The following is a 13,147-nucleotide window of genomic DNA, read 5'->3' as shown; positions in this document are numbered from 1 at the left end:
CATTATCGTATTATGGCTCATGTGTCACGCTTTTGCTGTTTTATAGTGCTTATTATTATTAAATGCATTCTTTAGTTTTTTTTTTTTTTTTTTTTTTTTGATATGTATATTTACAAATCACATTTTATAGTATGTCTTTTTAACAAAGAGGTGAGCTAGCTATATGTTTTTACTGTGGCCTTTACTTTGGAGGAATGATGAAGTGTATTATGGAAAATAGATTTACTCAGTAAGAAATTTTAAGAGGGAGGCATGCCACTGCATACAAAAGTGCACTCTGTGCATATGTCTACACACTTGCGTGCAAATGCACATGCCTGTGCATCCATAAACAAACCTCCATCTGTGCCTCCAACACAGCTGGACTGTGATGTCCCCGTACAACCTCCATAGCCTGCAGAAGTCTTTAACTCTCAAACAAGCAGTCATGCGCTCATAAACACACATACCCTGAGCAACCTTTTAAAAAAAGAATTATAAACTCTAGCTGTTATTCTTTATCCACTAGCTGTTACTTACTCTTTTCCAGTTTCCCTAAACATGTTTCCTTCGTCTCACCTTTCAAGCTGAGTTACACCTTGCAAGAACAAGAACTGTGGCACAACAACCATCACCTGAGGAGCTTCTCCCAACCATAGTCTGTCTCTGTCAGTGCTAGCAGGCCAAGCACTGTTAAAAAAAAAAAAAAAAAAAAAAGTCTCCCTGTCACTTTGTTTACAATCTACTCATGCAAGACCACAATAACAACAGCCCCAAAAGCTGTACTCAGCAACGCATGCAAAGATTTGGTAAAGACCCCTTCATCTGGGATTTGCAGCATATGCCATTTGCCACATGTGCTCTGTCCCAGTGTAGGCCGCTGGTGTAAAAAGGTGTTTCTGGGCAACATGTGCAGATCCAGCACTCTCTGAGTGGGTGTAAAGGTCAGTAAAGATGATATTGTTTAGGTTGCATGTGTAAACAAAATTTGGGCTTCTGCAATGTGTTTTTGAATCTTAATAATGATCCTAATCAACTAATCATCTGCAGGAATTCTGTTTAAGTGGTCATATTATGTTTCTTGTGTTTGAAAAGTCAGGACTGTGTTGGAGAGAATAACTTTTCTTCCATGACTTTCCCAGATTACCATGTAGGACATGTAGACAATGCTGGCCTAATGGCTGTGCATGCCTCAAACAATGAATGACCAGCTGCTTTGAACTTTGTCATAGTTGACCAGTCCTTTGACTAGACCAGCCTGTAGAGACAGTATCTACACTAGTGCTTCAGACAGTAGAATATGCTCCTATTTTTTTTTTTTTCTTTTTTTTAACCTGTAAATGATTGATAATATCCCTTAAGTGGGCTTCTCATAATGAACCTATTGCATCACTAGTCATATAGTATCAGAGATCATCCTGCAATATGTCCAATTTAATTTCCAGGAGCTATTTAATTGCTCAATCAGTTTGAATATTTTGAAGAATCACTAAATCCATATGACTAAACACAACTCATTATGGAAGACTTCAAGATGTGGAGTGCAAATCCAAGAAACAAGCAAAACAGCAAAGAACAGATTATTTCAAGGTGGGAAAAAAGTTTACAATGAGCCCATTACCATGCATACCAAAAATCTGATCATGACCTGATTTACGCAGTTATGAGGTGATTCAAGTAGTCATATAAGCAACTAAATCTCTTTTATTAGATAGCTGCCATTATCAGATTATGAGAAATTGGATAAATACATTGATTTCTCACCAATACTCCAATGTCATTGTGCATGTAAATCCATTAATCTGATTTATTTTGTTTTTTCCACATATACACATGTTCAAAGAGCTTCACTGCTTCCATCCAAAATCAGCTTCTCTCGTCGAGATGAGACCAAATTTAAATTTTTTAAATAGCACTCGTAATAACTTTGTTTCTGGACACCTGATGATAAAAATTCTAGATGGAAAGTAATCAGACACTTCATAAATAGGGAGGATAAAGTGTTTTTTGCTGGATTATGTTCACAGCTGTGACTAAGGACTTATTTGTCCAAAGTCAACTTCTCTCATCAAACTAATGATTGTTAATATGGCATTTTAGTTAAGATGAAGGTCAGAATGCAGAGTAAATTTTACAGGCGCTTTCAGGCTCTGTCAGCAATAAGAACTATCCTGACAGAAAACCTGGCAGGACACTTCTCATTGCTGACAGAATCAAACGTGCAGACAGTTGATATCACACATGTTGTAACAGGTGTTGTGTCTTTAGGTTTGGTATTTAAAAGTCTTGTTTGAGCAGAAGTTCTGAACTCAAATATAATGCAAAAATATTGTCTAAAAGTCTAAAATTTTGTCTTCCTTTCAAAACTATTTTTGAAACTAATAAATGATGTAAATTGTTATGGATTAATTTTATTTTCATGTAATAATATTTGTTTTAATGAGCATAATCTTGCTATTTATGCTCTTAACTGAGTTCATGACAAAATCAAAGTATGTTCACTACAGTGTGATCATCATTTCATCTTTTACAAAGATGAGATAAGTCACCAGACAATCCAAATATTTTAAAAAAGAGACCATCCAGCCATTTCTACAAATCTGTTTTAATTATTTTGTATCTCATCAGTGCTCTTTACTAAAGCAAAATTATTTCTAAAGCAATTATTTCTATAATATAGTGTATAATCAATACAATTACTATTGACTAAAGTAGCAGCAGCAGATTTAATAACATCTAGTCCGAATGAAACAAGTTGTTTGTCAGAATGATGGCAGAGAAGATTTATATCATTTCTGTGTCAGAGCTACAGTAGAGCCAGCAGCCAGTTAGCTAATGGAAAAAAACAAAACAGGTAGCCTGGCTCTGGCCACAGGTAACAAAATCCATCTACCCACACTGCAAACAGCTCATTGATAAACATATATTTTGTTAGATACTGTATTTATGAAAAAAAATAAAGTAAGTATGAAATTGTGGATTTTATTCCGGCTTATGTACCAGAACTACAACCTCAGCTGGTTGGCGGCTGGTACATTACCACAGTCATTCTGCTTTTCTCTCATCATTATAAAACACGAATGCAGTAACGGTGTCCTGCTTCATTCTGTGTTCTTATTCACACTCTTACCGTGTGGAGTGAGGGAGTTTTGTCTACAGCCAATAACTGTGGGAAAGAGTGGGAGAACAGAGAAGCCAAAGAAGCATGTGCTTCTGCCAGGGTTTAAAGACCTGGAGGATTCAATAAAAGAAGAGTAGGCAGATGTAAAAAGGCAGGCAGAGAGGACACAGACCATTAGCTTAATGACAGAATGAGGAATGAGGACTAGTGAGACCAGATTCAAAAGCCAAGCAGTGCAAAATTTGCTTTTAACAAGAATCAAGGCAAGTAATCTCATAAATAGCAAAGCAAGGAGTGGCGTTAGGGGTCTTGATGGCTTTCTTTTTTTTGCCTTGGGTAGAGAAAGTAAAGAAGAAGGGTAAACAGGAAAGGAAAGGATGGCAGCATCATTAAGTTGGCTAGCCATGACCATCAGCAACATTAAGGCTGTCTCCTCTGCTTTCCTCAAACTGGTACCATTTGCTTTGAACTACTTCTACGTTCTCTGTGAGCCTACCTGAACCTCAGCTTCCAGAGCTTTTTTGGACCCTGAGCTGGTAATTACACATTTCACAATTACTTCTCTTACTTCAAAGCAACAACAGTCTTGTCACCAAAGCACATGCCATGCTGCTGTGGTACAAAGCCAAAGCCTCGAGGATTACTGAAGCCATGCATTGTTTTTCTGACAGTCAGTAATTCAATTAATAGCGCACAGCTTTAAACCAACTTGAAAGAAATTAAACCGACATAAGACTTTGCTTTTATAATACCTAAGGATTTTTGTGTTTTGTTTCTATAAAACAAAGTAAACTTAGGTTGAATTTGAATGTATTTATGCCTTCTACGTGCTGTGCCAGACTCATTTTAGCAGATGTACAGCAAAAGAATGTAACTGAACTTTATGAAGAGTCAGAGTAGAGGGTATTTATATTAGATGTGCAAGAAGAGAATAGATTCCAAAGTAATAAAAGAGGCATAAAAAAGGGAAAATAAATATCTAGATCAACATCATCTTGATCAAAATGAAAAATCTTGTTTTAAAGCAGATTTATTTTCATGCCAAACCCATACAAATTCCACTTTTGTAAAACCTTGACCACTCACATAGTGGAATATATGGTACTGCTGATAAATGCCTGAGTCATTCATAGAGGTCTATTGATGACATTGTTACTTTGAATGTCCATTAAATGATAGTGACAGTTTACAGACCAAACAGCCACACAGTCAAATGTAAAACAGAACACAGGAGGCCTTCCCTGCCTAAAGGCACAGTCTCAAAGGCCTGGAAGTCAGCAGATAAGTGATATTTAAAAACAGTCATCTCTGCTTTGCTCTGTATTGGTAGAGACAATTTGAGGTGCTTGTGGACTGTTGTGAGCTCAGCATGAACTGTCTGCAGTTTGCGAGCTCAGCTGGATAAGAGTCTCAGGGCACTCTCTGACAAAAGTGTCAGCTAATACAGCAGAACATAAATTATATTCTAAAGAAAGCTACATGTTGGTCTGATTTAACAGTATTACTGGATCAGTATTATTGAAGTTTGTTGGTTATTTTACAGTTAGAAAAATACTTTATGTGTTGTACATTTAACAGATACACTGAGGAAGTCTCTGGCCAAATATTGTGCAGGTACCTTTGTGCTGCCAGATCTGCTCTGACCTGTTAGGGCCAAGCAGAACCCATTTGGTTCTCGTTTGGTGACTGCTATGTTGGCAGCACATCTCTTGGATCTCCATGGATTGGACTCATTCCAGTACAACCCTAGGATGTTCTATTAGACTGGGATCTTGTGAATATAGAGGCCAGATAAACATGTAATTATGTGTGCATAAGTGTTGTATTTTCCTATTGAATAATAAAATAAAAATCACAATAAAAGGATGGTCTATCTTACCAGGTTTCTAGTGACAGTATATGTTTGTGCTCAAGGCTTCAAATTAATAAAAAAATAGCAGCTACTGTTAAGTTTTGATGATAATCAATAAATAGATAAAGATGTTTCTTTGGCAATTGAACAAGATCTGAAGAATACTTTCTTATTAAAAGACATGCAAAGACTGAAAGCTTTTCTCAGTTTGTCTAACTGGCAATAGCAAGAGTTTGATTTACCACTTGGCTTCAGCTGCTGATCATACTGGCTGATCTATACTTTTGAGAGGCAATGATGAACAGATTGTCAATCCAATCACTTACTTGTTGGGGTTTCTTTTAAAATGCTTTCCTTTCTTTGATCCTCTAAGTAAAACTACACAGATAATTCTCTGCAACCAACAAAGTCTTTAACTCGTTGTGTTCTTTGGCTGCTACTGAGCAGTTTTTGATAGGCGGTGGTGTTGATGAGGAGTGCCTTCGCCATCTGGGGGCACGCTTTGCTTGGTTTGCAACAATGTTTAACTATTACGTTTCATATTTATTTGATTGCGAGAGCCCAATGTTTCTCAGTGGAACACTGTATTTCAACTAGGTGATCAATGTTTCTGACTTCACCACTTGTCAGCGGTTTGAATGTTGTGGCTGATTGGTGTAAAACTCCTTTTTGTGTACTGTAACATTCCACTGGGGCAGAATTTCCCAGCACTGCAGTTTGTCATTTTGCATGCCAGCAGCAAAGCAGCAGCAAACATAAAATGACTTTTTGTGCTCATACTCTTACATGAGTTTCTTTGCACCATTAAAGGCTTATGCTTCTATAATCTGAAGTATATCGCAGTATTGCGACAGTATGATGGAGATGCAAAGACATGGAGCATGAAACGGGGTCACGGCTCCCAAAGGACGCTCTTACTTTTTGCTGAAGCTCAGTCTGCCCCTGAATTTAATTAGATTTTTATATCAAGCCTTTTTGCTTCCCTTCCTATTCAACATGCATGAAATTGCTCAGCATTATCTAATATGTAGTCACTCTCATTTACTTATTGTTTCTTCTGGATGCCTTCGTTAAGGCACTTGCAGCTCTGCTGCCTGTGATATGATGCTCTGCTTCATCTCCTTCACTGCTCAGGCCCACCTCCTCTGCAGGTCTGAGTCCAACTCATTTGCTGGCGTTGGTTGGGGAGCTATGGATTTTTTTCCTCTTTCACCCAATGACAGCACAGTAAGGTGCTATGAGGGCTGAGTGCTAATGAGCTGACTCTGCAATGCTGGGGAGATGCTCTCAAACAGAGGGGGAGTCAGAGGACTGAGCAGGCGGAGACGCTTTGGCACACCAGGAGTCAGGGGGCCATTATGACCATGTCATATAGGGGTTAGAGGGACAAAACCACACCAGTCAGACAGACAGAGCTGTGTGCCTACAAAGGTGGCTATTTGGCCAAACTGAACTGGCGTAGGAGAATGGCATTTTGGTTTCAATTAATTCTGATAATGTCAATTTGTTCACTGTTATAGGAATCTACAGCCACAAGGGGTAAAGATGAAGTGGTTATTCACCACATCTGCCATACTAAAGTTATACCAACTGCGGATGATCAAAGCAACATGGTAGATTAAACAAAATAAAATAAAATAAAAAATAAGAGAGGATATCAAATAAATTATCATTGTTTTTATTTATTTATTTATTTATTTTTTGTTTGTTTGTTTTGTTATTTTGCTCCATACAAGCTATTCTTTAGAATCAAATTTGTTATTTGCTGTATAGTCCACTTTTTGCTAGAGTATGAATTCTTCCTTCAGGAAGTCCTTGACACCCTATTAATTGAGGCACGTTCACTGCATGTTACTGTAACAGCAATCCACAAGCACAGATGCTATAAATGTAATAACAGTGTAACAATCCTAACAATGGCAACTGTGTGTCTGTAACGATCTCACTGACACAATTATGATATAAACTACATTTTAAACAATGAGGTGTGTGTGTGTGTGGGGGGGGGGGGGGGTTGCATGAAAAAAGGTGTTCTTTAGAGAAAAATAAAAACATATTTGTACATGTTTCTGTTATTTCCACTGAGACTTTATGAATCAGAGCGAGGTGACATGAACTTGTCTGCAATGAGCTGCCTCTATAAGCTCCATAGGAGTTTGACATAAATAATTCTGCTCATTCTTGGTGGACAAAAGAAGTGGGACTCAGGACATGACTGACAAGTAAGCACACTTACATGCATGGGTGACTGAGAAGCTGTTGGACGACTCGAGGTTGTCGACATTGTAGTTGAGATGAAAAGGCTTTTCAGTGGTGTTTTGATTGGTGTTGTAGAGTTGGACAGCGAACCTGAACGCGCTGTGCTCCTGCACCGTGGAACGCATGAACAGTCCCCCTTGAAGAGATGAAAACCAAGATCAGACAACTCTCTCTGAGTCGCACTCAAGCTGCTGCCGGTTTTTGCCGTTATTATTTGAACGGAGAATTCTGCGTTTTGGGTTATAGACAAATAAGCTAATTGATATTTGACAAAATAACTAAGGCATCGTTTACCGGCGCGCCTGTCTGTAACTCTTCGCTTTGAGGGGGGTTCTCAGTCTCCCTTTATCTTTATATATATATATATATATAAAAAAAGCTGCCTCCTATATTCAGGCAATTGTTAACCAGTTATAACAGTGTCAACAATAGACGTAGCTATAATTTAGTTATCAAACCAGCGGCTTTAATCATGTAGCAGCCTCTGGAAAAACAAGTTAGTCGGCATCATTGCGCAGAGCTCCGCGCACAGTGACCGGCATAAAAAATTTATATAATTAGCTCAAACAAGGTACAATCTAAAGCCGTTTAACGTAGTAGGCTACAGCACTTACCGATGTTAATCTGATTGGGAAATCCTGCGAATGACCGGTCAAAGAACCACAGCAGAAAGAAAACCATGCGCTGTGCCATTTTCTCCGACCTATCTGTTCAACTCCTCAAAAAGGTCTGTCTGAGCAAATTCATATGTTCTGGGTGAAAACCGGGAGCAAATGGAAATCCAGTGGATAGATGATGGTCGCTCACAGTGCACCAATTCATTCATTGAGGTGCAGCCCAGCTGCAGAGCTTTTTTTTTTTCAACTAAGGCAGGGAGAGAGAGGAGCGGAGAGAGACGGAGAGGGAGTGGAGGGGTGGGCTGGTGGGGGAAGAAAGAGCTGATCTGAACTCCGATTGGACCTGTCGAGGCTGGCCAGCATTAGTCAAACTTGAACTGACGTTAAATTAAAAAGCATGAACCCGCTAGATTACGACACTTTGGAATAAGTGCGGGACTTGTCAATATTAGCCTACCGTTGACCGAGTCAATAAAAACACTGCAATCTCAGGTGGCCAATGATATGCTTGGCTTGGCCGATTCCAGCTGTGGCAGCAGCAGCTGCATTTCGAGAATACAGGAGTAACGTTTCCACAACAATAGGCGAAAATAAAGATTTGCAGATATGATTCAGTCGTCCACTAAAATACATTAAATAATAATAATAATAAAATATAAAAAGAAACTGAATTATTGCTATATGACTAAAATCTGATGATTTGAAATTAAATAATTCCAAATGGCAGCCCTGTGGTGTGGCGATTAGCACCGTGGCCTTATGTGGTTTATTGTGCGTACTCTGGCTTCCTCCCACCATCCAAAAACATGCATGTTAATTGGTCACTAAATTCTGCCTAGGAGTGACTGAACGTGAATGGTTGTTTGTCTCTCTGTGTTGGCCCTGCACTGGCGACCTGTCCAGGGACTGGGACTAAACAGCAGTGTAACCATAAGAAAACCACTAATCAATGAGACTAACCAGAAAAAAAGGCTTCAGTTTGCTAGGGAGCATAAAGATTGGACTCTGGAGTAATGGAAGGTCATGTGGTCTGATGATTCCAGATTTACCCTGTTCCAGAGCAATGGGTGCATCAGGGTAAGAAGAGAGTTGGATGAACTGCTATATTCATCAGGCCTAGTGCCTGCTGTACAAGCCTACAGGGGCAGTCTACTGTATGTTGACTATGTTCTATGTCAGGTCTAGGTTCAGCAACATTATGTGCCCAAATAATGAGGTCAGCTGACTACCTAAATATACTGAATGAGAGGTTATTCCATCAATGGATTTCTTCTTCACTGATGCCACAAGCATATTCCAAGGTGAAAATGCAAGGAATCGTCGGGCTCAGATTGTGAAAAAGTGGTTCAAGGAAGTATGAGACATCATTTTCAAACATGGATTGACCACAGCAAAGTCCAGACCTGAACCCTATTGAGAATTTTTGGGATGTGTGGGATAAGGCTTAGCACAGTGGACTCTCCCATTAGCAATACAAGATCTGGGTGAAAAATGAATGCACCTTTGGACAGAAATAAATGTGACATTGCAGAAGCTTGTCATAACGATGCTAAAGCTAAGTTGTGCTGTAATTAAAGTGTTGCAACAAAATACTGCAGTGAGCAACATCTGTGCTTGCAGAAGAAACTCGGGCTATTTAGCAGAGCTGTCCGTGGTTCTGAAAGTGATCTAAAAAGCCTAAATGAAAGCAAAAAATTCACTGTTTGTGGATTTTTCTTACTTTACCAGAAACTGTAAATATATCATATATACTGGACATTGTTTGGTGATAGTAAACTAAGAAATATTTCTCCAGAAATGTTGTGTGTCATTGTATTTATTTGAATTTTTACTCCTCTAATGAAACATCTATCATTCCTTTGATTCTGCTTATGAGAGAACAATTAAGAGATTACTAGCCCATTTCTAACCCTCACCAAAGCCCTTTGAAAATTGAGTTTTTAATTGCATCGCACATGAGTAAAGCTTTTGCTATTGATACTACAGCATGCCAAGGTCCCATTCAAATTGGACTTTATACTTTTCTCTGTATTTTTTTTTTTTTATTTATTTGTTTAGTTTTTTTCTGTTTTTCCTTTTCCTTTTTTGTTTACATTTAAAAACAACAATATAATTTCATGCTAAAGTAATTAATAACCAAATGACTGATACTTATGGGCAATTTATAAGTATGAGACATACACTAGTTTAATAATACCATTAAATAAAAAGGTACTTTGATCACATTCATTGTGAATTTTACCCAGAAAAACCAAAGTAGTTATACATTCAAAGAAGCGCTGTTAATAGAGTAATTGTGTGCCCTGTCTTAGTTATATGCAGAGATTTCTTGTCCACTGAGGGTCGAAGTTAATGCCCAGTCCCTTGGTTAATTGTGTCTCTGTGGATAGATTTGCAATGATGTCACATTGATTCTTTTTCTGTGTTGTAGAACGTTGGCGGTTGTCCTCATGTGGCTAAAGTCGTAATGAACAGTATCAGTCCATGACCTGCTGACTTCTTTTTTCTATTTCCACGACATCACATGACAACCAGATCTGGGATATCGATGGTACTTTGAGTTGCGATAAGAGACAACCTGCAACATCGATTCAGTTTAATGATATATAATACAGTTAAATGAATGAATGCAAAAGAAGTAATTTAGTTCCTCTTTAACAGTGCATGCTGATTCCCTGTGAGAACTATGATAATCATGCTTCATTTTCAAACAAAACCCATAAGGCAAAACATATTATTTGCTACCAGGGGAACCCCAGCAAGTGAGTTAAGGCCTTGTCATAATTGATTTTAGATGATGGTGATTGTGCTGCATCATTTGTAATTAGGACATTTTGGCCATGCTGTTTTATCCTCAAAGCTGAGCCTCAGCAGGAACTTCATTCTCTCACAACTGTAAAATTTCACAGATTTGATCTATATGAAAAGAAAAATAATCCTATGTTTTGCCTTCTGGATTTGAAAAAAGAAAAACACACCAAGGAGTGTTACTTATTGTAATGATTGACTGTGAGGACCCGGAAATTCAACCACGCACAGCAGTACGAATACAAAGAACCCAGATTTATTGAGCAAAGGGGCAAGAGTCCAGCAAGACTTAAAGAAGCCGTCTAGTCCTGGAGGGGGCTGGAGGGGAGCTGAAAAAGTCCAAAATCCAGAGTCAAGGTCAAAAGGCAGGCAATGGTCAGAACACTGAGGCAGACAGGGTACTTATCCAAGACGATAGGCGAGGCTCGGGTTCCAGAAGCAAAGCATGGGCCAAAATCCAGAAATCCAAGAAACCAGGCAAGAGGAATCCAACAAGGGCAAGGCAAGAGGGGTAACCCAAGGACGAAAACAGTAGGCAATCTGAAGACAACTGCATGCTGGCTTTCAACTTGGCGAGGTGCTGTTGCTCATAATCTGGCAGAGAAGGAGAGACTAAAGAGCGATTAAGTAGTGCAGAGAAATCAAGTTGCAATTTGGGAAACCCAGGTGGGCTGAATTGGACTGGTTAGCCTGTCAGAGCAGGAACTATGGCAGAGGCAGAGTAGCAATTAATACCAGGTGACCTAAATCTACTGATGAGCCCAGGCAGGGCAGAGAACATGACAACTTGTGGTACATTCCAGTTTTCTTGGATTTCCGAACGATCAAAAGATGGTGACATCATTACCAGATAGTTGGTGTTCCAGTTGCATCAACTCGGAAGAAGTGGACACCTCCAAAGCAGCCAACTTGTGAGCATCTACAAATGCCATATAAAAATGAATAAATCACAAACCCATTATAAAAATGTGCACTATGAGAACAGTGGCCAATTTTGGTGACAATGATTAATAAACCAAACATATTAACTTTTTTTCACAAGCAAATCTGCTAAACCAACATGATTATTAACAACAAAAATTTGCTGCTGTTTACACTAAAAACTTAACAGACACAAAATATATTATAAAGAACTTTAATAAAGACAATAACAGGTGGTACTGGGCACAGCCATCTTTAAATCTGGAATCGCGGGCTCCTCTGAAATGTTTGAGTTTGCCATTCAAAAAAACAAGATTCCTTCATCATTTCCGGCTAAATTTCCTTTGGTATTCCACGTTTCAAGGACAACTGGAATGCATAATCAGGCAAGCAGTGAGACAACTGAAAAGCAGGTGAAGTGATTAAGATGATTCAGAGCAATTGGCTTAGAACCTCACCAGCAACAATTATTAATTTCCTTCCTAAATCTTCCTTTCCAATGCAGCATGGTAAAATCTTTATCTTTGACTGTTAGAGCAAATATAAGTAAATAAGTTGGAAACAACTGTAACCTTATAAAAAAAAAAAGAAAAAAAAAAAAAGATAGTCATTGCCTCCATAATTGCAATTATTTTAAGGCTTGTCTTACTGATGATTACTGGGTAATTATTCTGTCAACCTGATGTTACAAGCTTATATTTTCTGTAAATCACAAAATAGTCTTGACATGTGTGGGATACGATATTGGATTTTGAAGGCAGATTCTTTTATTTTCAGCCGAGGGTTAAAAGAAATCATGAAATTGCCTTGAATTTCATACAAGTTCTATTTTAGAATTAGAAACTTTAAAATCAAATAAGTTTAAACACGTTTAATAAACCAATGTAAAAATATTTCACTGATGGATAAGAAAAGTAATGCTTCTAAGACTCATTTATGTTATTTGCATTTATGTAATTACCATCAACCACAGCAAGCATAATACTAGCTTGCAGGTATGTTTGTGACACTTTAAATCACAAAATTATTCATTAAGAGATGCTAAAACGCACACATAATTAACCACCATAAAAATGTTCAGGGGTTTGTTTGTGTTCATTAGCAGGGTTTCGTTAACAGTTGTCAATTAATTTCCTTGAAACTTTGATTAGATCAGGACCTTGATCCTATTTATGTATTTATTTATTTCATTGTCAAAGCATCTTTTTATCTTCAATATTGTGTATCTTGCAGAAGTGTCGTATAAAAAAGTACATTATTGTGTGATTCACTGACTGATTTTGTGACTTCCCAGATCGTGTGAGGAGTCACAATTTCCAACTTTTTTTTCACTAGGACCTAAAATCAAAAGGATTTCTATATACTTCATGAACAGTTTAAGACCTAAACAGTATTTTAAAATGTTGCATCGTTCTTGTTCAGCTCTCAGTATTGGTCAGCACCTAAATGCTTGGTGTGCAGCATTCTGGTTTAATTCATGGCTTTAGTGTTTTAATACTTGGCAGAATTCCTACCTGTAGTGGTGATTGCTATTGGTTTTAAGAGGGCATTTGTGTGGGGATTTGTGGATCTGCTGGAGATTTTCTGAAC

The 13,147-nt window shown here is 38.1% G+C and overlaps 1 protein-coding gene across 4 annotated transcripts in view; it reads right to left on the bottom strand.

Annotated features, from left to right (window-relative positions):
- LOC121643102 (glutamate receptor 3) overlaps nucleotides 1-8,052 on the bottom strand; it is a 95,064-nt gene extending 87,012 nt beyond the window's left edge. For all 4 annotated transcript variants that reach the window (XR_006011039.1, XM_041990319.1, XM_041990318.1 and 1 more), the window contains exons 1-2: nucleotides 7,826-8,052; nucleotides 7,189-7,347 (exon numbers count right to left, since the gene is read on the bottom strand). Coding sequence is in view for 3 of the 4 variants with exons in the window: in XM_041990319.1 (XP_041846253.1) it covers nucleotides 7,189-7,347; nucleotides 7,826-7,904 (238 nt within the window). In the remaining variant the exon portion in view is untranslated. The remainder of the gene's footprint in view (nucleotides 1-7,188; nucleotides 7,348-7,825) is intronic.
- Between the last annotated feature and the right edge of the window lie 5,095 nt (nucleotides 8,053-13,147).

Source organism: Melanotaenia boesemani, chromosome 7 (genome assembly GCF_017639745.1).
Source record: "Melanotaenia boesemani isolate fMelBoe1 chromosome 7, fMelBoe1.pri, whole genome shotgun sequence".
NCBI classification, from domain to species: Eukaryota; Metazoa; Chordata; class Actinopteri; order Atheriniformes; family Melanotaeniidae; genus Melanotaenia; species Melanotaenia boesemani.
This window is presented reverse-complemented; position numbering and strand designations above follow the sequence as displayed.